Raw genomic sequence first — 26,811 nt, forward strand, 5'->3', positions numbered from 1 at the left:
CGGTAACTAAAGAGGGGTCAGAAACTTGAAAAGATTTACCATGGGAAACGTCCTTATGACTTAGGCTAATGATTAGGAGGAAGATAGCCCTGAAGTCTCTAGATGGGAATGAGGGAGAACATAAGAGCATAAGAATGGCCATATTGGATCAGACCAATGGTTCATCTAACCCAGTATCCTGCTTCCAACAGTGGCCAATCCAGGTCACAAGTACCTGGCAGAAACCCAAATAGTAGCAACATTCCATGTAGAACTCCAAAGAATAGCAAGATTCTGGAATCCTAAAGAGTAACAAGATTCCATGCAGAAACTCAAAGGGTAGCAACATTCCATGTAGAACCCCAAAGAATAGCAAGATTCCGGAATCCTAAAGAGTAACAAGATTCCATTCAGAATCTTAAGAGTAGCAACATTCCATGTGGAACCCCAAAGAATAGCAAGATTCTGGAATCCTAAAGAGTAACAAGATTCCATTCAGAATCTCAAAGAGTAGCAACATTCCATGCTACCAATCCCAGAGCAAGCAGTGGCTTCCCCCATGTCCATCTCTAAATAATAGACTATGGACGTTTCCTCCTGGAACTTGTCTGTGCTTGAGGACATTATTGTGTATAATTCATAGGAATATTATTTGTATAGACTGAACTGTTTACTGGGGCTTCCCACCCGCCGTCTACAATTGCAGTGTCCTGTGATTGGCTCCTCGTGAGCTCATTGCTGTTGGTTGTTGGCTCTGAGCTAAGGCCAGCCCTCTTTCTTTGCCCCCCACCCCCACCCAGGCAGGCTAGGTGTGAAAGGCTCAGTCTGAGCTTTTCTGAGAGCTGACCTTTCTTGGTTCCACTGTGGTTCCATCAAGGTTTTCTTTACCTCTCTTGCTCTCTCTCTCTCTCCCCCAGCTCTCTCTCCTTTAGGCTGTTTCCTTAGAGCAAGTCCCTTCCCAAGTCTCTTAGAGGCTTCTCCCTTAGGTTGCTGTAAAAGGCATTTTCCCTTTGTTTCTCCCTGTGAGTTTACAGTTTTCCCTCAAAGCAGTGCTGAGATCTGGCCTCTCCTTACCTCTGAGGTGGCTGGGTACAGACTCCATGTTGCAATAGGCACAGTTCTTACAGGTAGCTGAATTGTAGATTGGATTCTCTTTGTGTATTGGGAGAATCGCAATAAAGAAGATTTGCCTAAGAATTGAGAGTCTAGTGGTAAAGTTTTGTACTTGGGGAGGAGGAGGAGGAGGAGGAGGTTTAATTGATTGTGAGGTCATACTGGTCAGTCACACTGGACAGTGTTTGGACTGGACAGTAGCACTGGGCACTGACTTGGACAGTAACATTATCCAAACCTTTTTAAAACCCAGATACGATAACCACTGTTACTACATCCTTTGGTAAAGAGTTCCAGATCTTAACTGTTCGTTGCGTGAAAAAATATTTCCTCCTATTTGTTTTAAAAGTATTTCCATGTAACTTCCTTGAGTGTCCCCTAGTTTTTGTATTTTTTGAAAAAGTAAAAAAATCGATTCACTTCTACTTGTTCTACACCACTCAGGATTTTGTAGACCTCAATCATATCTCCCCTCACCTGTCTGTTTTCCAAGCTGAAGAGCCCTAACCTCTTTAGCCTTTCCTTATACGAGATGAGTTCCATCCCCTTTATCATTTTGGTCGCTCTTCTTTGAACCTTTTCTTTTTTTTTTTTTTTTTTTTATTTATATTTTCAATGATACACAATACAATGTGACCATGCAATTCACATTTAAATCCATAAACAGAAAAACATTTCAATTAACACATAAGGAAACAATGAGAACATTTTTTTTGTCCACATAAGAAAAAGAAATTGGTTCCAAGATAGGAAAAATTTTTAAAACAAAAGTATTAAATCAATAACGCAGTTGCTACCTCTCTGTTTATACTCCAGCCTGTTGTATGGGAGGGCATATAACATTCACATCACCTCTAGCGTCTAGGAAATCTTTAAGCTGTTTAGGGTCCACAAATTGAAACTGTTTACCTTCAAACATTACATTGCAAATACAAGGAAAACGTAATACAAAGTTTGCTTTAATGGTCTCAACTCTGGGTCGCAGTTCCAAGAAGGCCCTGCGTCTCATTTGTGTTGGCCTAGATAAATCTGGAAAAATCCTAACCTTGGAACCCATAAACAAGCTATCTAAATGTCTCAGGGAAAGCCTTAGTACTGCATTCCGGTCTGGTTCCAACACAAAAGTGACCAGCATAGTCGTCCTGTGAGTGATTACTTCCAAAGAACTTTCCAGGAAGGAAGTAAGATTCATTTCTGCCTCCGTCCCTCGTATAGGAAATTCTCCCCTTGTTCCCTTAGTGTTCCAGATATAATAAACCCGAGTTATAGGAGGCAATGAGTCTTTATCCATTCCCAGTAAATCCGTCATATATTTTTTCACCATGTCCATTGGGGAAATTAAGGGAGATTTGGGGAAATTAAGGAACCGAAGGTTAAGTCTACGAGCTTGATTTTCCAGGTATTCTAACCGTTTATATAGAAAATTACTATCTTTAACCATAGCGGATTCCACAGTCCCCATTTCTTGAATTTTAATGTCCAAACTTTCAATCTTACAGGACTGCTGCGCAGTCACTTGTGCCTGTATCAGAACGGCTTCAGAAAGAGTTTTAATATCATTAGTATTTTCTTGCAACATTTTTTGCATAGAGGAGTGAGTGTCATAGACCATATCCCAAAGTGACTCAAGCGTCACATTTAAGGGTTTAATTATTCCACCTGCTGGTACCGAGGTGTGGGACGGGGACTCAGTACGTGATAACTTATTCACAGTATGCTGTGGTAATACCTTTAGGGCCAGATCGGCCGAAAACGCCTGGTCCTGTGTCCCAATCCGATTGACAGCAGTCCTCCCCTCTAACAGTTGCGGATTCAACACTCCGGTGTCCGTTTCTGCTCGGGCTGCTGAAAATAACTCACTCCCCGGCTGTGGTGGAGCCCTGCGTTCCACGGGGCTCAAGGAAGCCCCGTCTCCGCTTCCCATCGACGTCAATACGTCGGCGTTTACAGAGGGAGTCGATGTGCAGAGAGGACCCGGTAGCGCCGTGGGAAATTGCAGAATAGATTGTCTCAAACCCGACGATGGTCCAGGAGTCGAGGGGACCTCCTTTACCTTCCCCCTTCGCTTCCCCATTGAAAACGAGGAATCGTGGGTCTCGGAAGAAACAGCAGTCTGCAACAAACACTCGGAGCCACTACAGGTGCGTGCGTTCAAAGCGCCATCTTGGAAGTTCTTCGCTTTGAACCTTTTCTAATTCTGCTCTATCTTTTTTGAGATACGGCAACCAGAACTGAATGCAGTACTCAAGTTGAGGTTGCACCATGGAGAGCTACAGAGGCATTATAGTATTCTTGGTCTTATTTACTATCCCTTTTCTAGTAATTCCTAGAATCCTGTTTGCTTTTCTGGATGCTGACGCCACACACTGGGCAGAAGATTTCAGCATATTGTCTACAATGACACCTAGATCTTTTTCTTGGGTGCTAACCCCCAAGATGACCCTAGCATCAGGTAACTATGATTTAGATTGTTCTTCCCATTCTGAATCACTTTGCATTTGTACACATTAAATTTCATCTGACATTTGGATGCCCAGTCTTCCAATTTCCCAAGGTTTTCCTGCAAGTTTTCACAGTCTGCATGTGTTTTAACAACTTTGAAGAGTTTTCGGTCATCTGCAAATTTAATCACCTCATTTGTTGTTTCGATTTCCAGATCATTTAGAAATATGTTAAATAGCACCAGTTCAAGTACAGATCCCTGCGTCATTCCACTATTCACCCTCCATTTAACCCTACCTTCTGTTTTACTACTACTACTACTACTACTTAACATTTCTAGAGCGCTACTAGGGTTACGCAGCGCTGTACAAATTAACAATTAAGGACGGTCCCTGCTCGGAAGAGCTTACAATCTAAAGGACGAAATGTCAAGTTGGGGTAGGTAAGTTTTCCTGAGAAGAGGTGAAGTGGTTAGGTGCCGAAGGCGATATTGAAGAGGTGGGCTTTGAGCATTGATTTGAAGATGGGTAGGGAGGGGGCACGGCGTATGGGCTCAGGGAGTTTGTTCCAGGCGTGGGGTGAGGCGAGACAGAAGGGGCGGAGCCTGGAGTTGGAGGTGGTGGAGAAGGGTACTGAAAGGAGGGATTTGTCTTGAGAGCGGAGATTACGGGTAGGGACGTAAGGGGAGATGAGGGTAGAGAGGTACGGGGGGGCCGCAGATCGAGTGCATTTGTAGGTGAGTAAGAGAAGCTTGAACTGTATGCGGTATCCGATTGGGAGCCAGTGAAGTGACTTGAGGAGAGGGGTGACATGAGTATATCGGTTAAGGCGGAAGATAAGACGTGCGGCAGAGTTCTGGATGGACTGAAGGGGAGATAGATGGCTACGTGGGAGGCCGGTCAGGAGTAGGTTGCAGTAGTCAAGGTGAGAGGTAATGAGAGAGTGGATGAGAGTTCGGGTGGTGTGCTCGGAGAGGAAGGGGCGAATTTTGCTAATGTTGTAGAGGAAGAAGCGACAGGTCTTGGCTATCTGCTGGATGTGCGCAGAAAAGGAGAGGGAGGAGTCGAAGATGACACCAAGGTTGCGGGCAGATGAGACGGGGACGATGAGGGTGTTATCAACTGAGATAGAGAGTGAAGGGAGAGGGGAAGTGGGTTTGGGTGGGAAAACAATAAGTTCAGTCTTAGACATATTCAGTTTCAGGTGGCGGTTGGACATCCAGGCAGCAATGTCGGATAAGCAGGCCGAGACTTTGGCCTGGGTATCCGCAGTGATTTGTGGTGTGGAGAGATAAAGCTGGGTGTCGTCGGCATAAAGATGATAGTGGAAGCCATGAGAAGAAATCAGGGAGCCTAGGGAAGAGGTGTAGATTGAGAAAAGAAGGGGCCCAAGGACAGATCCCTGAGGAACTCCAACAGAGAGCGGGATAGGGGAGGAGGACGCACCGTGAGAGTGTACTCTGAAGGTACGATGGGAGAGATAAGAGGAGAACCAGGAGAGGACAGAGCCCTGGAACCCAAGGGAGGACAGTGTGTCAAGAAGTAGGTTGTGATTGACAGTGTCAAAGGCGGCGGAGAGGTCGAGGAGGATGAGGATGGAGTAGTGACCTTTGGATTTGGCGAGGAATAGGTCATTGCAGACTTTAGATAGTGCTGTTTCTGTTGAGTGTAGGGGGCGAAAGCCGGATTGAAGCGGATCAAGGATGGCATGAGAGGAGAGAAAATCAATACAGCGGCTGTGAACGGCGCGTTCAAGTAACTTGGAGAGGAAGGGTAGGAGGGAAATGGGGCGGTAGTTGGAGGGACAGGTAGGGTCAAGTGATGGTTTTTTGAGGAGTGGAGTGACCACAGCATGCTTGAAGGTGTCCGGGACCGATGCAGTGGCGAGAGAGAGGTTAAGGATATAACAGATGGTGGGGGTGATGGTAGGAGTGATGGTGTTTTCTGTCCAATAACCAATTCCTAATCCACAGAAGAATATTACCGCCTATCCCATGACTTTTAATTTTCTCAGGAGTCCTCATGAGGAACTTCTTTTATATATAGATTTTATTGAAATTTTATCAGATACATAATGAAAAACAGCCAACTGCACATTTACATATTACTTCTTCATCTATATACTCATGAGGAACTTTGTCAAAAGCTTTCTGAAAATCTAGATACACTACTGCTCACCTTTATCCACATGTTTATTCACACCTTCAAAGAAATTAAGCAAATTGGTGAGGCAAGACTTCCCTTGGCTGAACCCATGCTGACTCTCCCATTAAATCATTTTTATATGTGTTCTGTAATTTTATTCTTTGTAATAGTTTCCAGTATTTTACCTTGCACTGACATCAGGCTTACCGGTCTTTAATTTCACGGATCACCCCTCCAACCCTTTTTAAAAATCGTTGATACATTGGTCACTCTCCAATCCTCAGGGACTATGGACGATTTTAACAACAGATTACAAGCAGATCAGCAATTTCATGTTTTGAGTTTTTTTCAGTACCCTTGGATGCATTCCATCCGGTCCAGGTGATTTACTACTCTTTAATTTGTCGATTTGGCTCAGTACGTCTTCCAGGTTCAGTTCCTCTCCATCATCACCCTTGAAAACCATTTCTGGTACAGGTAGATCTCTTGCATCTTCTTCAGTAAAGACTGACTGAAAGAATTCATTCAGTCTGTTTGCTATGACCTTGCCCTTGGGGGGTACCATTAAGGTCTCTAGAGGAGAATGGTATGGTTAGGAGGGTGATAACACTGAAGTCTGTGTAAGAAAATGACACGGTTGGGAGAATAATACCCAGGGGCAATGAAATTCCTCTTGGTTGGTGGGGTAAAACTAATCAATCTCTGACCCTATCCTCCTCCCAAGCTCTCTAGCTGCAGGGCCAGTGGAAGAATATTAATGCCCTAGATACAATTATCTTTCTAGGCCCCTCCCCCTATAATTTCATAATTAAACTCAGTGATCATGATTCTTACATACCTAGCCTGGAACAGTCTTGTAAACAGGCAAAGAGGGACACCACAGTTTTAAATATTAAACTTTAGTATGTATATGCACATATAATGAGGACAGTTTCCAAAAGTACCCATTTAAATGGGCTGTTGAGAAATTACTCCCATCCTTATAGATAAAAGAATAGTAACATAGTAGATGACGGCAGAAAAAGACCTGCACGGTCCATCCAGTCTGCCCAACAAGATAAACTCACATGTGCTACTTTTTGTGTATACCCTACTTTGATTTGTTTCTGCCATTTTCAGGGCACAGACCGTATAAGTCTGCCCCGCACTATCCCCGCCTCCCAACTACCAGCCCCGCCTCCCACCACCGGCTCTGGCACAGACCATATAAGTCTGCCCAGCACTATCCCCGCCTCCCAACCACCAGCCCCGCCTCCCACCACCTGCTCTGGCACAGACCGTATACGTCTGCCCAGCACTATCCCCTCCTCCCAACCACCAGCCCCGCCTCCCACCACCGGTTCTGGCACAGACCGTATAAGTCTGCCCAGCACTATCCCCGCCTCCCAACCACCAGTCCTGCCTCCCACCACCGGCTCTGGCACAGACCATATAAGTCTGCCCAGCACTATCCCCGCCTCCCAACCACCAGCCCCGCCTCCCACCACCTGCTCTGGCACAGACCGTATACGTCTGCCCAGCACTATCCCCTCCTCCCAACCACCAGCCCCGCCTCCCACCACCGGTTCTGGCACAGACCGTATAAGTCTGCCCAGCACTATCCCCGCCTCCCAACCACCAGTCCTGCCTCCCACCACCGGCTCTGGCACAGACCATATAAGTCTGCCCAGCACTATCCCCGCCTCCCGACCACCAGCCCCGCCTCCCACCACCTGCTCTGGCACAGACCGTATAAGTCTGCCCAGCACTATCCCCGCCTCCCAACCACCAGCCCCTCCTCCCACCACCGGCTCTGGCACAGACCGTATAAGTCTGCCCAGCACTATCCCCGCCTCCCAACCACCAGCCCCTCCTCCCACCACCGGCTCTGCCACCCAATCTCGGCTAAGCTCCTTAGGATCCATTCCTGATGTGCTGATGGTTCTTTCTGTTGTCTGATTGTCTGGATCTGCTGTTTTGTTTTCACTGCACCTTCACCTTGCTTCCTCTAGAAACTACAACCCAAAGTGACTATCTGATTTCCCTAATGCTAAACTGGCCCTATTTAGATGCTAATTCTGTATTAGACCAAATATTGGTAAGGCCATGAGCCCAGTGGCCCAACCCATTCCACTGCCTATGGTACTAATATCAAAGTCTCTGGAGGCGAAGGGCAGGGTTAGAAGGGTGATACCACTAAAGAGTCTGGAGGAGAATAGCAGGATTAAGAGGGTGATACCACTGAAGTCTCTAGAGGGGAATGACAGGGTTAGGAGGGTGATACCACTGAAGTCTCTAGAGGGGAATGACAGGGTTAGGAGGGTGATATCACTGAAGTCTCTAGAGGGGAATGATAGGGTTAGGAGGGTGATACCACTCAAGAGGGGAATGACAGGGTTAGGAGGGTGATACCACTGAAGTCTCTAGAGGGGAATGATAGGGTTAGGAGGGTGATCCCACTCAAGTCTGTAGAGGGGAATGACAGGGTTAGGAGGGTGATACCACTGAAGTCTCTAGAGGGTGACAACAGGGTTATGACGGTGATAGCACTGAGTTCTGTGGAGGGGAATGACAGGGTTAGGATAGAGCATTGACATTTCTGGAAGGGGTAGGAGGGTGATAACATAACATACGTTAAGCCATGCTGGGTCAGACCAAAGGTCCATCAAGACCAGCATTATGTCTCTAACACTGAGCAATTCTGGTCATAAGAGTGATCCCTTCGTATTGCTCATATGCAGAGATAAGCAGTGTCTTTACCAGACTCACACAGCTAATATGGTTTATTGGATTTTTTCTTCTAGGAATTTGTCCAAATCTCTCTAGATGTCATCACTATATTCTCTTCCAACACATTCCTTGGCTTAATTGGGCATTAGGTGAAAAACTATTTTGTCCAATTCATTTTAAATATGCTGTTAGTTTCATGGAGTGTCCCTTTGTCTTACCATTTGAAAACATTATTAAACTAATAGGGGAAGGATTACTTCGGATCCCCTATAGTTAACCCCGATGCAGCCTATGTGCATGTCGGGCACTTTTAATTTCAAATCCTGTTCTCAGCATGCTCCCTTAAAACTGGCACACACTGTAGTTTCACACATGTAAATGCTGCCTGACCCTTCCTTAATTTCTTCACACTGGTAGAAAGATAACATCCATAGGCGCCCCGTATAAGAGGCTTGGGGAGGCTAAGCCTCCCCAGCTCAATCGTCGACTTCCGCTTGTGGTGCAGCCCACCCTCCCACCCCGCGCATTTTCATCTTTTATTTCCGTGGCAGCAACATCAATGAAGAAAAAGACTACAGGCTCACCGCCAGCTTCTCCCTTCTCTCTGCACACAGTGTCCCGCTCTCGCGGAAACAGGAAATGCATCACCGCAGAAGGCGGGACACTGTGTGCAGAGAGAAGGGAGAAGCTGGCGGCGAGCCTGTAGTCTTTTCTTCATTGACGTCGCTGCCACGGAGCGTATGGAGGTAAGCTCCGCCCCCTTTAGCCTCCCCAAACAGTTGGGCTAGCGACCGTCTATGATAACATCGCATTATTATATAGGTCATAGGGGTAAACTTTCTAAAGCACTTCTGTGTTCAGAGTATGCTCTACACACAGGAAGAAGGTCATTCATTCTCTAAGGAGGGCGCTGAGGAGGTTTAATTGACAGGAGGTGGCAGGAGAATGCTTGGCTCATTATCTGGCTTGAAGCCAGTATGCGGAGCTTGCTGCCTTATTGAGTCACCCAAAACAACAGCAAACGCTTATGAGAAATAAGGACCGCCAGTGCGTGGCTTGGCATAGACCAATAGTTTGCCTTGGTTGAGTGTATCAAGATGGTGGGTGCGGCTTCAGCCTTGTCACATGACGCCACCCCATCAATTAAACCTCTTTGGAGTGCGCCAACAACAACTCACTTAACTGACCATAATAGCAGCGTATACATACGTGTGCAGATACACATGTACATGCCAAAATTCTGGGTACGCACTATTGTATAAGATGGTGCCCTAACAGTGGTACATAGTTTGAAGGTGGACGTCTGGGTGAGGCGCATAGTTGCAGAGAAATCTTTGCACATTCCACATTTAGCAGAGGTGTTCACCAGGGCCTGCATTGAGAAAACTTGCAGTTTTCAAAAGTACCTATAGAAAATGGAGGGTGAGTGTTTGTGGGGACTTTCCCATTAGACAATCTTGAAAATGGAAGTTAGACACCCTCTCACTGCGAAAACTGGTGCAAAGCACTTAGGGTGAGCAGTACAAGCTATCAACCAATTGATACAGTGAGCTGTTGCCTGGCTAGAAATACTACTTTCTTTCAGAGACCCTACAAGGAAAAGCCCCCTCTCGCATTTTCTTTAGAATTTGTTTCCTCGAATGCTGAAAAGTGATTGGCCACTTAAAAGGGACTAGTGACCCCCCTGCAGAAATAAAGTGAGGCTAGATTGCAGCCCTTCATAGGGGTGGAGTGACAGTGATATAGGCCCTCGGGCAAAAAGGGTCATGGGCCCCTTACTGCCTATCAAAAGCAATTAAACTAGATAGAGGTTAGGGCACAGTGGGCCTCTGGGCACTGCCCTGTTGTCCCAATGGTCAGTTTGCCCCGGCCCTTCATTCACCTAACGATTGAGACTGAGCTGCTGTCTGTCCCGCCTTCCCCTGCAGCTGTTGGCTGACTGGAGAATGCCTGACCAATGGGCTGTAGGGAGAGGATGGAGCAGAGGCAGTGCAGGAGAGACAGGTGTCCTGCCCTTGGGGTACCCCGCAGTGCTGGTGCAGAGAGGAAGACTAGAGAGAGGAAGTAAGGAAAAGTGGACAAAAAAGGGAAAGGGGATGGAACTCCTCTCGAATGAGGAAAGGCTAAAGAGGTTAGGGCTCTTCAGCTTGGAAAAGAGACAGATGAGGGGAGACATGATTGAGGACTACAAAATCCTGAATTGTGAAGAACGAGTAGAAGTGAATCGATTTTTTTACTTGTTCCAAAAGCACAAAGACTAGGGGACACTCGAGGAAGTTACATGGAAATACTTTTAAAACAAAGAAGTGGACATATTTTTTCATTCGACCAATAGTTAAGCTCTGGAACAGCGGTTAGTGTACCTGGGGTTTAAAAAGGTTTGGAGAAATTCCTGGAGGAAAAGTCCATAGTCTGCTATTGAGACAGACATGGGAAGCAACTGCTTGCCCTGGGATTTGTAGTATGGAATGTTGCTACAATTTGGGTTTCTGTCAAGTACTTGTGACCTGGCTTGGCCACTGTTTGGAAAACAGGATACTGGGCTAGATGGACCATTGGTCTGACCCAATATGTATTATACGGAGGTGTCTGTAGAAAGGAATAGTAGCAGGGAGAGGATCTGAAAGAGGAAATGCTGGCTGTGAGAGGGAGGGGATAAGATCTGTGAGAGCATCTGGGAATGAAACTAGGAGAGAGGGACAGGCACTGAGAGAGGACAAAGGCAGTGAGATGGCAGGGCTCTGAGAGAAGGGAGAAAAACTGAGACAGTGTATATGTACATGGAGATATTCAGCTGCTGAGTGGCCCCTTGGGATGCTCCAGGCACATCTAGTTGCAGATTGGCCCCTGGGATGCTTCAGGTAGATACAACTGTTGAATTGTCTCCTGATATATTCCAGGACGATCCCAGCTGTAGAGTGACCCTCTGGGATATTCCAGGTAAATCGAACTGCAGAGAGGCCCCCAGGAATGTTCCCAGCCAGTTCACTCTCCTTCACTCAGTCTTTTCTGACTTCCCCAGAATCCGGACATTGCTTTGGAACTCACAGGAGGTTGCTACGGGTTTTCCAAGAAGTTCATGCACTGGCAGGAGGAGCTGATACTGGGTGGCATTGTGAAGAACTCACAGGGAACGCTGCAGAGGTGAGGAGGTTATTAGCAGGGCGGAAGGCGAGGATACTAGCTTAACAGGACACATGACAAAGGTGTGTGTGTGTGGGGGGGTGGTACTAGCAGGGCACACAGTAGAGGCAGGAGGAGTATGAGCAGAAGACGTTTGGTTTCACTGCAGAGATAAGGGAGTAGGAGTATTGGTTCATAGTAGAAAGGGGTAGGGGTACTGGATTCACTGCTGAGGTAAGGGGTGGGATATTAGCTTCACTGCTGAGGTAAAATAGAGGAAAGAGGGTGAGGTATTGGGATTTACTGCAGAGATCAGGAAATAGGAAAATTTAAAGAAATTATGACTTAACTATTAATTTTCTTACCTTTAGTCCTACAAGACCAATCATGAATCTGTGGGTTATATCTGTTGGCCAGCAGATGGAGACAGAGACACAAAGTAGTTCTGTGTGATTCACCCCTTAAAGGCACTGTGCAGTGGTAGAATATTCAATATTTCTAATTACCAAGCTTTGGTGTTCCTGTTCACATACCCTGGCTTAGGAGTGACATGTATTCCTGTTATGGTTTGTGGAAAACTAACCTATCTGTGGAAACTGACCTTGATAGAGAGTTTAAGCCAAGGATACAAACTGCAGTGCCACGCATGTACATAAAACCAAGTTTGAAGGCACAGAAGTCACTCTACTAAAAAGGACTCTCAGAAGAGGCTACCAGAATAAAACAAGGAATTTGCCTGCAAGACTGGAGGCTATAGGAAGAAGATCGGCCCAGAAGAAAATGACCCTTCTTCCTCGAGATGCCAAGTGCTAACTCTAATTGTCGAGGCTCTCAAGAAAAGATTCTATTGAGTGCACTTTGTAAGCTGAAGTGTGCTCATTGCTAGCTCCACAAGAGAAGGATCAAGGAAGTATGTAGTAACTACCCCAAACCAAAAAACCAAGGTTCTGGGTGTGAGAAGAGGACTCACCTATAATAAATACAAAGATCTTGTATTAAGCAACCTGAGGGAGAAAAGAAAATAGTATACAGAGGAGCAGAAGCACCAGACTAAAACCCAGGGATCACCAAGTGGGACCCCTGATGAAGCAGCCAATTGTGCTGGGAACCTTGATGAAACCAACTCCCAGGAAATTGCTGGAGAAGGATGGTAGTATTGATAACTAATTAGATACGGTCAGTTTACTAAGCTCTGGAGATGCACCTACTGTTATCCCAAAGAGACCTTTGATAAATTACAGGAAAAGGAGCTTTGAAGAAATAAGGTCACATCCTGAAAGCTGCTGTGCCCAGATCAGGCTCCTTCCTATGAACTTCAAGATGAAAGAGCAAGTCTCAGGTCCAGGAACAACGTGCCCGAAAGTGTTAAACCATCCGTAGGTACTTCAGCACTTTCTCTGGAAACTGTTAATTTAGCATTTTTATAGAATATTTTTTCCATCTCTCCAAGTGATGAAAATTTCCCTTTCAAGCCTATAAAACACTTTACTTGTAGGAAAGCCCTAAATGTAACCATCCTTAGAAAGGGAGACTCATCAATATCCCTCTGCAAGAGATAACCACAGTATTAACCGAGATCAAGCTCAAATGAAATCAGAGGGCCAGACTCCCTGACTGTTCAGTCATCACTTTTTTTTTTTTAAGCTTTCTTGTTCCTTCTCTGTTGCTGCCTGTTCTCCATACGGTGGTGAAATGGCCATAGACCAACGACTGAAAGATGTACCAACCATGGTGGTGTCCCATGAAACCTGCTTCACTTTAGAAAAAGAACAGCAAAGCTGTGAATGCATTTATAGCCCCAGTGAGGAAGGACAGGATTCCTGTGAAGCAGAAGATCCTTAGGGTAATGGATTTAGTGTTGTGTGCATTTATCGCTTTGAGCAACTTGTCAAGCACACCTAATCTGAGTCCCTAGGCTAAGGGCCCGAGCTGCCATATCATCCTATGCCACACCAATGTGCGAGTCTCCTGCCCAAGCTAGTTCCAATCGCAAAGTGGCTGCCAGGACCTCCTGCGGCAGTCTCATGAGGCTTCTGCGGGAAATCTTGGTAGCCATTGTGATAGAGTGGTAGCACAGGGCAGGAAGTAGTGGGGTTCATTCCTGCCCTCAAAGAGGCCACTAGATCAGCAGGGATTCCTAAGGTAGGTCTGAGGAGGGCCTACGGGTGGTTGGATGGGATGAGGGGGTTGTGGAGAGTGAGGGGGGCTGCTGCCAGGGGATGGGCTTGGGAGGGGGGCTTTTTTGGTTGGGGGTGGGAGGGGGATGGTGGTTTTGGTTTCAGCCAAAACCGAGTGGCCAATTTAGGCCATAGATTCAGTTTTGACAGAAATCAAACATCCTGGGTGCAGTCGGGCTCTACTGGTCTGGTATGGACGCTAAAGAATGGTTCACTGCAGAGATGAGGAAGTTAGGGTACTGGGTTTATTTATTTATTTATTTTATTTACGGAGGCTTGATATACCACCTTGTGTAAAAAATCACTTCGGAGCGGTTTACAATAGAAATCAATATGCATTCAAAGAGAGGAAGATAAAAGCATCAGGAGTGAGAAGGGTAGGTTAGCAGAAAGAGGTGAGTTTTTAAAGGAGTTTTGAATTCAGCATAAAGGGGTTCTGAGCGTGGGTTGGTAGGTAAAGCATTCCATAGCCTGGGTCCAGTAGAACTAAAAGCTGTAGCACGGGTGGTGTCTAGTCGGATAACAGAGGGAGGTGGTAATTGGAGTAAGTTAGCATTTGATGAACGGACCGAGCGTCTAGGTGTGTATGGAACAATAAGGCGAGAAAGGTAGTCCGGAGCAGTTGATGAGAGAGACTTAAAGACTAAAATCAGAATACGTGCAGAGAGAGGTAACCAGTGTCCTGTGGAAGTGAGGAGGTTGGCGTATTGCGGTCCACCTCAGAGGTAAAGGGGTGAAGTATTGGCATTCACAGGAGAGCACTTTCAGGAAGCCATAGTAGATGACGGCAGATAACGATCCACGTGGTCCATCTAGTCTGTCCTAAATTGACAGGGAGCATCAGATTCTGCAGAAAAGGCTTATATATGATCTAGAGGGAAAACTGTTTTACGTCAAGGCAGTGACAGATCTATTTTCCTCTCTTCATGACAGTCTGTCATCTTTTACGTCACTTTATCTCTGTCACTCCCTTTCTGTATTGTCCCAGCAGGCTGTCTTGTCTTCTCAAGCTGGCCTGTTCTTATAAGCTGTGTTGTGAGGGAGATGGAAGGATGTGGGTCTATCCATTTTTGTTGGGTTTTGTTCCAGTAGCTTCCTTGCATTTTTTTAGTCAGTGGCATCACAGCGACAGTCCTTGGTCAGAAGTCTTCTTCGATGACCCTGCAGTCTTCAGCCCTAACTCTGTCCGTTAGGTGCTGTCATTATATGGTGACGGAGACTCCCCATGGAGGGGTCAGCACTGTCTCTGCAGTATTTTTTGAGAACTGGAAGACCATACCCTCATAAGCTTCTGAAATAGAAGGTGTAACCAATGTTTTGTGCTGTAATCCAGGGCTACTTATTTTAATTTAAAGATAGTTATTAAAAGAGCAGCATGTAAGAAACTTGGGTCTTTCCTAACCCCAGACCCTACAGAGTTTCTCTGGAAGTGACATGCTCAAACAGTGACTCACCTCCAACAAGCCATCAGACATGGAAACATCCAGGCAACGTATTCCCCTATGATTTATTAGGATTCAGCAACCCTTTTTTATTTTGTACTCCTCTCTTCCCTAGTCCCCATCCTCGCCCTCCCAAACACCTTTTCATTGAGCCCACCCAGCTTATACGTCAAGCCTACAGCCCACCATCTGTTCCCAGCCATAGCAAACACCTGTTTCTAACTACTAGGCCCATCCTGACCTCCTCTATCCTTCCCATCCTTCTTCTAAGAAACTGAGAATCTCAAATCATAATTAAACAGAGAAGAAATGTACTGGCAGAAGATGTGGCCTCTGTGAGGTTTAGCTACCAAGTTCATAGGCCCTGCTTGGTGAAGTCCCAGAATATGACTGGGATGGTGTGTGGGGGAGACAGAGCTGCTACAGAAGCAGAGTTCCTCAGGGGCTTAAACTACAAGGTCTGTCTTGCAGATCAAAGGGGTGGTGGGCATGGCTACCTTCCCAAGAGAATATTTCTGTACAGAGCTGATCAACAGACCTTGTTCACACAGCCGTTACAGAAATGAGGCGCCTTTCCAGGCCATTTTAATAGAAGATCTACAGATCTCGCCTTCCAGATTTAAGGCAAGTAATTTAACCTTCATGAATGCTGTATATACAGGATCAATTTAGCAGGAATTTCTATGCAATATTAATGCTATCTATAGGAACCTCACACTTTCTCTGGAAAATGTTAAGTCAGCATTTTTATAGAATATTTTTTCCCATCTCTCCAAGCGATTAAAATCTCCCTTTCAAGCCTAAAAAACAGTTTACTTGTAGGAAAGCCCTAAATGCACCATCCTTAAAAAGGGAGACTCATCTCTCCTAGCCAGGAAAGCCTTCCTGAATTTAATACATTCCAGTACAGATCTCAGATGCTGCTGGGAATGCCAGCGAACGCTGCAGTTGGCACTGATACTGGGGACTGGACCAGACTGGTGGAGTAGAGGGGTGATGCTGCATGGATCCTGGCTCCTCCTCAGTTTGAGCAGAGATATTTCTGTCCTGCGTAGGTCCTTTCATTCCTCCCCTTTTTCTTGTTCATGTCCTTGTACTTTTTTTCCACAGTGCCGAAGCCCTGCAGACCATGTTTCTCTTAATGAGCCCCCGGCAGCTGTATGAACATTTCAAGGATGACTATGAGATTCATGACATCAACTGGAACGAGGAGAAGGCGGCTGCCATCTTGGAAGCGTGGCAGAGAAAGTTTGTTGAGGTAAAATGTCAGTGCGGATGTGAAGTGTGCGTTGGAGACCTTGACATTTGTTAACATTTTGGGAATACCTAAATATGAGAGTTGTCCACTGGGTCAGAACAAGGGTCCATCTAGCCCAGTATCTTGTTTCCAACAGTGGCCAGTTCAGGTCACAAGTACCTGGCAGAAACCCAAAAAGTATCAAGGTTTCATGATACTGACTCCCAGGGGATAATCGGTGACATTAGCCGGTCTACCTTAATAACAGTTTAGGGATTTGTCCAAACTTTTTTTAAAATCCAGCTACATTAACTACTTTTACCACTTGCTCCAGCAAGGAGTTCCACAACTTTATACGCTGAGTGAAAAAATATTTTCTCCTATTTGTTTTAAGTGCACTGCTGTGTAACTTCATAGAGTGTCCCTTAGTCTTTGTACTTTTTGAAAGAGTGAAAAATTGATTCACTTTTACTCGTTCTACACCACTCAGGATTTTGTAGACCTCAGTCATATCTCCCCTCATCCGTCTCTTTTCCAAGCTGAAGAGACCTAACCTCTTTAGCCTTTCCTCATACGAAAGGAGTTCTAAACCAATTATCATTTTTGTCACCCTTCTCTTTATCTTTTCTAATTCCACAATTTCTTTTTAGAGACGCAGCAACCAGAATTACACACAATACTCAAGGTGAGGTCGCACCATGGCGTGATAGAGGCATTATACTATTCTTTGATTATTCTCTATTCCTTTCCTAATAATTCCTAACATTCTGTTTGTGTTTTTTTGGCCACCACTCTCTGAGCAGAAGATTTTAACGTCTTGTCTACGATGACACCTCCTTGCATTGTGTAGCTATAATTTGTGTTATTCTTCCCAATGTGCCTCACTTTGCACTTTTCCACGTTAAATTTGCCATTTGGATGCCCAGGTCTTCCAGCCCCCAAAGGTCCTCCTGCAATTTCACAACTTTGAACAGTTTCATGTCATCTGCAAATCTGATCACCTCACTCATCGTTCCCATTTCCAGATCGTTTATAAATATGTTAAAAAGCACCAGTCCCAGTACAGATCCCTGCAGCACTCCACTGTTCACATTCCTTCATAGAGAAAATTTAGCCCTACTCTCCTTTTTTCTGTTCAATAACTGATTCTTAATCCAAAGAAGGACATTGCCCCCATCCCATGACTCTTTAATTTTATCAGGAGTCTGTCATGAGGAACTTTGTCAAAAAGCTTTCTGAAAATCTAGATACACTACATCAACCGGCTTACCTTTATCCACATTTATTCCTGCCTTCAAAGAAATAAAGCAAATTGGTGAAGCAAGAGTTCCCTTGGCTCAATCCAGGGGCGTAGCCACGGGCGGGCCTGGACGGGCCCAGGCCCAGCCACTTTTGCTCCAGTCCCAACCAAACAACATCGCTGCTTTTGGGTCTGGTCCGGGAGTGTTGCCTGCCGGAAATTGTTCTCCCCGCTGCTGCCTCGGTCCCTGCAGCATTTCTTTTTTCACCCGTCGCCAGCAGCGCTACGATTCACACAGGCTGCTCCGCTCCCCCCCTGCAGCGTCCATCGGACCCTATGAAAATAGGAAGTGCATTAGAGAGGGCCGGATGGACGCGGCAAGGGGGAGCGGAGCAGCCTGTGTGAATCGCAGCTGTAAGTCTTCTATCTGCTGCCTCCCGAGTGTGAGTTTCCTGGAAAAGCACTTCTCTGGTTGATTGGGAACTTCAAAAGGATCCTGCAGAGGTGAGTCCTGCGAACTGCGAGAAATCATGTAAATATCATCGTAGCTGCTTTGTGAAGGACAGGAGACAGGAGCTGTCAGACCCAGTTTGTGGTTTTCAAAGGTGAAATATCCTTGTGCACTGTTTCGGGGCTGTGAATTTTCAGTTACTGGGTATTGATATGCGTTTGCAGCTCTGGAATAATTTCCCTCAAGCGTTTTCTTCTGAATTGTCCTTCTCTCCCTTTAAAGTCTTACTTAAAACACACTTTTTTTTTCTCTTGCATTTGGTTTTGCTTCCCCATCCGCCAGTTGATGCTGGGCTGTAGGATATCAGTCGCCTTTTCAGTTGTGCTTCTCTGTGTGTCTGATCCAGCAGCGGGGAGAAGAATTTCAGGCAGAAGTTCTTCGAGGTAGGCGCAGGAGGACAAGCTGATGTGATGTTTGTAAAAGGAGAGGGGAGATTCAGACAAAGGATCACAAAAAGAACTGCATGGAGGGGAGGGGTGAAAGAGGTGCTGCACATGGGGAGGGAAGAGAGAGGATTAATTTTTTGAGATGAGGGAGGAAGAAATGCATGGGGTGTAGGTAAGAAAAAATAATTATTTGGGATTGGCAGTGCTGTGGCGAGGGCGGCTGACACCTGGGGCGGGTCGCTGCTGTGCACCCCCCCCCCCCCGGGTGCAGCATGGCACCCCCCCTCGGCACGCACCCCCCCTCTGGCACGCACCCTCCCCCCCCACCCTGGAGCGCATTGTTACTTACTTTAGAAGCGATGGGCGGGCGGGAGGGCCAATCCGCCCCCGAGTCCACGTCGCTGGGAGCTGCGTCGGCTCCATTGGTTCTTTGCTCTCTCTGCCCCGGAACAGGAAGTAACCTGTTCCGGGGCAGAGGGAGCAAGGAACCAACGGAGATGACACCCCCCCAGCGGCGTGCACCTGGGGCAGACTGCCCCACTGCCCCCCCTTCCTACACCACTGGGGATGGGAGTGAGAGAGAGGTGGGGTGGGAGGGAGAGTTGCTGCACAGGGGGGTAAGGAGTGAGGGAGAAAGTTGGACATGGGATGGGAGGGAGAGATGCTACATTGGGGGAGACAACTGTTGGAGGTGGGGTGGGAGGAAGAGCTGCTGCATGGGATGGAGAGAGAGGAAGAGATGCTGAGGTGAGAGAGGGAGAAATGGACATGAGGATGGAGGGGGAGGGAGAGATGCATGGGGAGAGAGAGGAAGAAATGCTGGATGTGGAGTGGGAGGGAGGGAGGGAGGGAGGGAGAGATACAGAAGAGACAGGGAGAGAGAGAGAGAGAAATGTTGGACATAGAAATAGGAGAGAGGGAGAGATGCTGTATGGGGAAGAAGAAGGAAGAACAAGAGAGATGTTGGACCAAGGGCACAAGGAAGGGAGACAGTGAGAGTGATGTGGAGAGAAGGAGAGAGGGAGGAAGAAAGAGAGGTTGAACATGGGGGTGGATGAGAGGGTGAAATGTGGGGGTGACATGTGGGAGTAGGACAGGGGCAGAAAATATGTTGTGCCCATCCAATTTGGGCTCAGGCCCATCCAAAATTGGCTGTCTGGCTATGCCACTGGTTCAATCCAGTTTCCCAGATCACTTCTGGAATCCTTTTTAAACATTGGTGTTATGTTGGCAACCTTCCAGACTAGGTACCGTGGACAGTTGTAATGACAGATTACAGATTAGTACTTATCATTTCTATGGTGCTACTAGACGTACTGTTACGATTGTGGTCCCCTCTCAACCGCACCTTAATTCTGGTGGTCAGCTTCTTAGCTGGCTTCTGTTTCTTCTGTTTGAGTTCGCTCTGTCTCTATCTCTGTGTGCTGGCTGCTTCCAGCGTGGCTCTAATTACTCCACTATACTGCACCTGTGTGTGTTAAGCCTCTCTGTGCTTCAGTATGCTTCTTGCCTGTGTCCTGTAGTTGTGACATCATCAGTCAGGGCCTTGATAAGGAAGTGGTGTTCATCCTTTCAGGGCCTTTGCAAACGCAAAAGGTCCAGGTTAGTGTTGGTGCAGTTAGCACTTCTGCCTTGTCTTGCTTGCCTTGAATCCTATCCTGATTCCAGTCCTGTTGGCTCCCTTTCCCTCCTGTCTGAGAACCCTGTATTCCTGGTGCAGTTAGCACTTCTGCCTTGTCTTGCTTGCCTTGAATCCTATCCTGATTCCAGTCCTGTCGGCTCCCTTTCCCTCCTGTCTGAGAACCCTGTATTCCTGGTGCAGTTAGCACTTCTGCCTTGCTCTTGTCTGGGTGCCTGGTGGCACTTCTGAATCCTGTCTGCTTTTGGCTTCCTTTCCCTCCTGTCTGAGTACCCTGAACCCTTGTCTGCCTTGCTTTTGTCTAGGTGCCTGTGGGCACTTCTGAATCCTGATTCCTGGTGTTCCAGCCTGCTAGTTCCAGTACCAGTTTCCCTCCAAGTCCTGCCGGCTGCCTGCACCCAGGGGCTCAACCCCTGGGGAACGGTGGCTAAGTGTAGGTGAAGCCTGGTTCTAGTCCCGTGTGTTTCAGTTCAGTGCGTACCAGTCCGGTGCATTTCAGTCCAGTGTGTTCCAGTTCAGTGCGTACGGTGCGTTCTAGCCCAGTATTGGTTGGTGGGTTTTGCCTGCTGCTGCCTCTCCTCGTCAGCATCCCAAGGGCTCACGATTACTCCAGAGTCCATGCCTGTGTGTTTTGAACCTGAGAACCTAATACGTAAGCAGCGCTTTACACTTGAACATGAAGAGACAGTCCCTGCTCGACAGAGCTTACAATCTAATCAGGACAGACAAACAGGACAAATAAGGGATAAGGAAACTACAAAGGTGAGAATGATAAAACAGACATGGGAACTGAACAAGTGAATAGGGGTTAGGAGTTAAAAGCAGCCTCAAAAAAGTGGGCTTTTAGCCTAGATTTGAAGACGGCCAGAGATGGCGCTTGACGAACTGACTCAGGAAGTCTATTCCAGGCATATGGTGCAGCAAGATAAAAGGAACGGAGTCTGGGGTTGGCAATGGACGAGAAGGGTACAGATGAGACATTTACCCAATGAGACTGGGTCATTCAGTACCCTGGGCTGTATACCATCCAGTCTAGGAGATTTGCTTCTCTTTGTTGATTTGACTTATTACATCTAACAGATTTACTGAGATTCCTTTCAGTTCTCTCATATTGTCACCCTTAAATAACATTTCTGGCATAGATAGTGCTCTTACACCTTTTTCAGTAAAGACTAAAGCAAAGAATTCATTTAGTATATCCGTTATAGCCTTGTCCTCCCTGAGTGCTCCTTTTTCTCCTTGATTATCTAATGATGCAACTGACTCCCTCAAAGGCTGTCTGCTTTTGATGCACCTGAAAATGTTTTTGCTATGAGTTTTTGACTCTGCAAGAAGCTTCTTTTCAAATTCTCTTTTGGCCTTCTTCATCTAATTTGCCAGTTCTTACATTCAGATCTTTTTTTACATTTTGTAAAAGGTGTTCTTTTGGCTTTATTAGCCACCTTCACATCACCTTTTAACCATGCTGGCTGTTTGGCCTGCCTTCCTCCTTTTTTTGATATGTGGAATATGGTACTCGGTCAAAATGGTCCCCGACAAAATGGCCCCAATAAAAAAAGCCTCCACACAAAATAACCCCGACAAAAAAGCTCCTGACATAACAGCCACTGTCAAAACGGCCTGGCGACAATATAGCCCCTGAGAAATTAGCCCCCCCAACAAAAGGGCCCAATCAGGCTGCCCAGAATATGGCCTCTGACAAAGTAACCCGAACAGTACCAGACACGGGGAGAACTTACCTTGCACCACACTTCATTTTTTTTCCTAATAATCCTTCCTTGCCAAACAGGATAAGGTTGGTAAGACTATGAAAATGATGACAATATTGGTTTTTTTTAATTAGCATGTTGATGGAAGAATGGCTTCCTTAAACAGCAGAACAGTTGGTAACTATAGAATTTTATTTATATATGCTTTATACAATGCAATGCTGGTAGGAGTCTTTATCAGTGAAGATTTTACTTGTAGTTTATCATCTTTTTTTGTGATGTGTTATTTTTTTCTACGGGGCTATTTTGTCTAGGGGCTGATTTGTCAAGGGCTATTTTGTTACAAGGCTGGTTTGTCAGGGCTATTATGTTGGGGTGCCGTGGAATACATCTGTCTGGGCTTCCAAGATGGCATTTTTAAAGTGTCCATGCATGATTTAAACTTTTTACATTTGCAGCTGCATTAATCTATCTTGATTTAAACTATCAATTTAGGAGCACTTTTCTAGAAGCTGGACAGATGCAAAGCTTTTCATTTGCAGTCAAATGTTTTGAACTGTTTGCTGAAAGTAGTCTTTGGAGTAACCCAAAGGAGGTTTAATGACAGGAGATGGCATGACATCAAAAAGCTGAAGCCGGTTTCAGCCAGCAGCCACCATCTTAGTACTTCCAAAACAAACTAGCAGCTGCTGCAGCAGCAGCAGCCAAGTTGTCGTTGTTCATTGTTATTTTATCTCAGTTATTGTTAGAAACATGCCTGCTTGTTCAGCACACAGAGGAACTACATATGGAAAGATTTCAAATAAATAAAAAAAGCTGTCAGAGAGCATGTGGAGTGGTGAAAGGTTTCCAGGAGGAAGGGGGTTCTGTGTGCGAGACAATGAGCAGAGTCACGGAGAGAGAGCTCACACTTAGGTTGCCATCCCCTTCCCTGGTGCCTAGCCCTTCCACCAGCTGCCTTCCAGGTGCTGTGGAGGACTTGCAGCCCATCTGTATGTATCCTCACAGCCTTCTCTGGGGTGACTCCCAGGTTCACCCCGATCCACCCAGGGCCTTCACTCCAGGTGCCTAGCGCTTCCACAAGAGGACTTGCATCCCATCTGCATATCCTCACAGCCTACTCTGGGGTGACTCCTAAGTCCACCCCAGGCCTCTGTTCCAGATTTCTAGCTCTTCCACCAGCTGCCTTCCAGGTGCTGTGGAGGACTTGCAGCCCATCTGTATGTATCCTCACAGCCTTCTCTGGGGTGACTCCCAGGTTCACCCCGATCCACCCAGGGCCTTCACTCCAGGTGCCTAGCGCTTCCACAAGAGGACTTGCATCCCATCTGCATATCCTCACAGCCTACTCTGGGGTGACTCCTAAGTCCACCCCAGGCCTCTGTTCCAGATTTCTAGCTCTTCCACCAGCTGCCTTCCAGGTGCTGTGGAGGACTTGTAGCCCATCTGTATGTATCCTCACAGCCTTCTCTGGGGTGACTCCCAGGTTCACCCCGATCCACCCAGGGCCTTCACTCCAGGTGCCTAGCGCTTCCACAAGAGGACTTGCATCCCATCTGCATATCCTCACAGCCTACTCTGGGGTGACTCCCAAGTCCACCCCTAGGCCTCTGTTTCAGATTTCTAGCTCTTCCACCAGCTGTCTTCCAGGTGCTGTGGAAGACTTGGAGTCCATCTAAATATCCTCAAAGCCTTCTCCAGGGTGACTCCCAGGTCCACCCAGGGCCTTTGCTTCAAGTGCCGTGCGCCAAAACATTTCCTCTATACACATTGTATTTTCTCTCTGCTATTTTTTATGATTTTATTACAGTTTCTCTTCTTGGTACTGTCCCTTCCCAATCTTTTTCTCCATCTGAAACCATTGTATACCGCAGGAACACATTGCCCACCTTCTGCTTTCATCATCTCACTACCCCTTTTGTCTTCTCCATTTTTTTCAGCTCTCAACCTTCAACATTTCCTTCCTTTCATCCAACCATCTGCATTCTGAGTACATCTCATCTTCATCATGCCTCTCCTACTCTTCTCTGTACTCTCTTGCTCCTTCTCCTGCTCTCCACTGGGAATATTAATCCCAATCCTGGACATCCACATAATCTCTTGTCCTATTTGTGCAGGTCCATACACAATGTCTCCAATCTAATTTCTGTTCCTCTCCTCTTCCCTTCTTCTCTACCTTTCTCATGTGCTCTGTGGAATGCCTACTCTGTCTATAACAAATTTCCCTACATCCATGACCTTTTTATCTCTCGTACTCTCCATCTGCTTGACCTGAGACTTGGCTTTGCCCTGAAGACTCTGCTTCTGCTGCATCACTGGGTCATGGAGGTTACCTTTTCTCCCATACTCCTTGTCCGGTTGGCCATGGAGCTGGTGTCGGGCTACTACTCTTACCCTCTTGTAGATTTCAACCTCTTATTCCACCTCAGTCTCACTGCTTTTTTTCCTTCTAAGTCTACTCCATCCGTCTATTCACTCCTCTACCTCTCTGAGTAGCAGTCATTTATCAACCTCCTGATAAGACCCTTTCTTTCTTTCTCACTGACTTTGACTCCTGGCTTTTCTTCTTTCTTGAACCTTCATCTCCTTACCTCATTCTTGGGGACTTTAACATTCATGCTAATGATACCTTTGACTCTTATTCTTCTCTCGTTTTAACATCCATCAACCCCTGCCTCCTTTTCTAAAATTACAGAAGAGGAAACTGCACATTTTCTTTCCTCCTCGAACCCGCTTCCCACCCACCTACTTAGCACTATCTCTCCTACTGTCATCCCATTTATCTGTCATATCCTCAATCTTTCACTTTCCACTGCGACTGTTCCTGATGCCTTCAAACATGCCATAGTTACACCACTCCTCAAAAACTCTTCATTGGACCCTACCTGTCCTTCCAACTATCGCCCCATCTCCCTCCTCCCTTTTCTATCCAAGATACTTAAACGTGCTGTTCACTGCCTTTGTCTTGACTTTATTTCATCTCAAGCTATTCAAGATGTGAATTCAAGAAAACTTGGGACAAGCATGTAGGATCTGTAGGGCAGAGGAAGGAATTGTAGAATTTAGTAGATTGTGTGGACGGGCAAACTGAACAGTCCATGTGGTCTTTCTCTACCATCATTTTCTATGTTTCTTTAGGAGAGCTGCTTGGTGGCTTTTTACACATTAGTCTCTCTATAGTCAGAAATCATCATGGTCTGATCGAATGCCACCGCGAGACTAGTAATCACACCCCACTAACCAGTGACTTTCTAATCCCTGCTCAAGAAAATGTTTAACCATTCCAGCACTCAGCCTCCTGTGAACACACCAAGCTAAGCAAAAAAGGGTTCAGGGAGACCCCAAGCTAAACCTGAGATACAGAAATTTGCAGCCTGCTTGTTCACAGTGAGAAAGCTGGAAGTAGCCACGTCTTGGAAAAGCATTAGATGTCCACCGAAGAACAGATGCTTCATCGACTGGACTATGTATATCAAATGTCTCAACTGACAGCCATATGCCAAGGTCGTATCGTACAATTCCATAAAATCTAGGATGTATAGAAAACCTGGTGTGAGCAACAGAAGGGTCTATGGTGTCCTGAGTTACTCTTTTGGCTTGATGCAGCTTCTATGCATACCAGAGTAAAATTGGTACTTTAGGGGATGGTTTTCAATTGGGGGGGGCGGGCAGTTCGGACGAGACATGGTTGATATTTTGTACTGTTTCTAAGATGTTTTGGTTTGTTGAACAATTCCAGTAAGAATTTATTAAAAAAAAAAAAAAAGTAACACCAAGCTTACATCTCTACATGTGGCAGTGAAACTGGGAATCGGTTTCATTTTATGGGAGACTGGGGGGGGGGGGGGGGGCAATGATTTCACATCCTGCTGTTCATTTCCCCCTCAGAAGCCTCCTGTGAAAGTTTGACAGTCAAGAATGATGACTGCAATTGCTGAGGGTCACAGGGGTTAAAGGTTGGATTAGGTCACCTTGCCTCTCTGGGACAGAGTCTGATGTCAGCCCCCCCCCCCCCCCCCCCCCCCCCCCCCCAGATCTTACATTATACCATGGCTCACTGTGTACACAGAGCATCTGTTACCTCTCTGTAAGCTCTCATAATGCTTCAGCACTTCCCCAGCTGTCCAGATCATGGACTGCTCATGTTTACAGAGCAGCTGGACTTCAGGCTGACCGCAAGCTCCATGGGTCACTCTCACCCACTACCATCAGCACTGCACCACATCACAGCCTGCGTGCGCATTGCGCAGATCCATCAGAACAGCCAAGCAGGTCTGGATGAGGATTATCACACTGTAAAGAAAGAGACCGTTTCCTTCCTGCCTCCTCTCTGTTCTTGTGGATCTCTTCCTGACTTAATCTGTTTAGTGAGGGTTTGTATGACACACAGCCTGCATTATGAAACCATTTCCAACACGCTCTCACAGGTAAAAGGGTTTCTACCCACAGAAATTTGGTCTGCTTGAAAACTGACTATTGTGCATTTTAGGAGCATGAGGGCATGGAGTCCACAAGCGGGAGAGGACAAGGGAGCATTGCAATGCATAAGCTGACCTCAGTGTTCACCCAGGACCTTTAGAATGGGTGCATCATCTGGCTGATTTTACTGACCACCCGGCTAATTAACAGAAAATTTTGTGACACCGTGTAGCACTCCCCCACCCCACTCCAAGAAGGTTTAATGACAGGAGACAGCTGAAGTCAGTGGGCAGAGCTTGACGCCATATTGAGTGGTCTAAAATAGGGTTACCATATTTTGTCCTCTGAAAAAGAGGACACGTCACGCCCCCTGCCTCGCCCATACCCCTTTTGCATTCTCGCCCTGCCCTTTCTTGCTCTCACCCCGCCCCCTGTCACATATTCCCCTCCCCTCCCCTTACTTACCGGATTTCTGGACAAATGGGTTGCTGTGTGATGGTCTCGGGATTCAAAATGGCTGCCGAGAGTTGAAGCAGCCTCG

General features: G+C 46.5%; 1 protein-coding gene across 1 annotated transcript in view; it reads left to right on the top strand.

Moving 5' to 3' along the window:
• Positions 1-26,811, top strand: part of PTCH2 (patched 2) — a 144,945-nt gene that overhangs the window by 58,104 nt on the left and 60,030 nt on the right. Inside the window, exons 7-8 of the mRNA XM_030207504.1 lie at positions 11,410-11,531; positions 16,240-16,387. Coding sequence (XP_030063364.1) covers positions 11,410-11,531; positions 16,240-16,387 — 270 coding nt within the window. The remainder of the gene's footprint in view (positions 1-11,409; positions 11,532-16,239; positions 16,388-26,811) is intronic.

Source organism: Microcaecilia unicolor, chromosome 6 (assembly GCF_901765095.1).
Source record: "Microcaecilia unicolor chromosome 6, aMicUni1.1, whole genome shotgun sequence".
Lineage (NCBI taxonomy): Eukaryota > Metazoa > Chordata > Amphibia > Gymnophiona > Siphonopidae > Microcaecilia > Microcaecilia unicolor.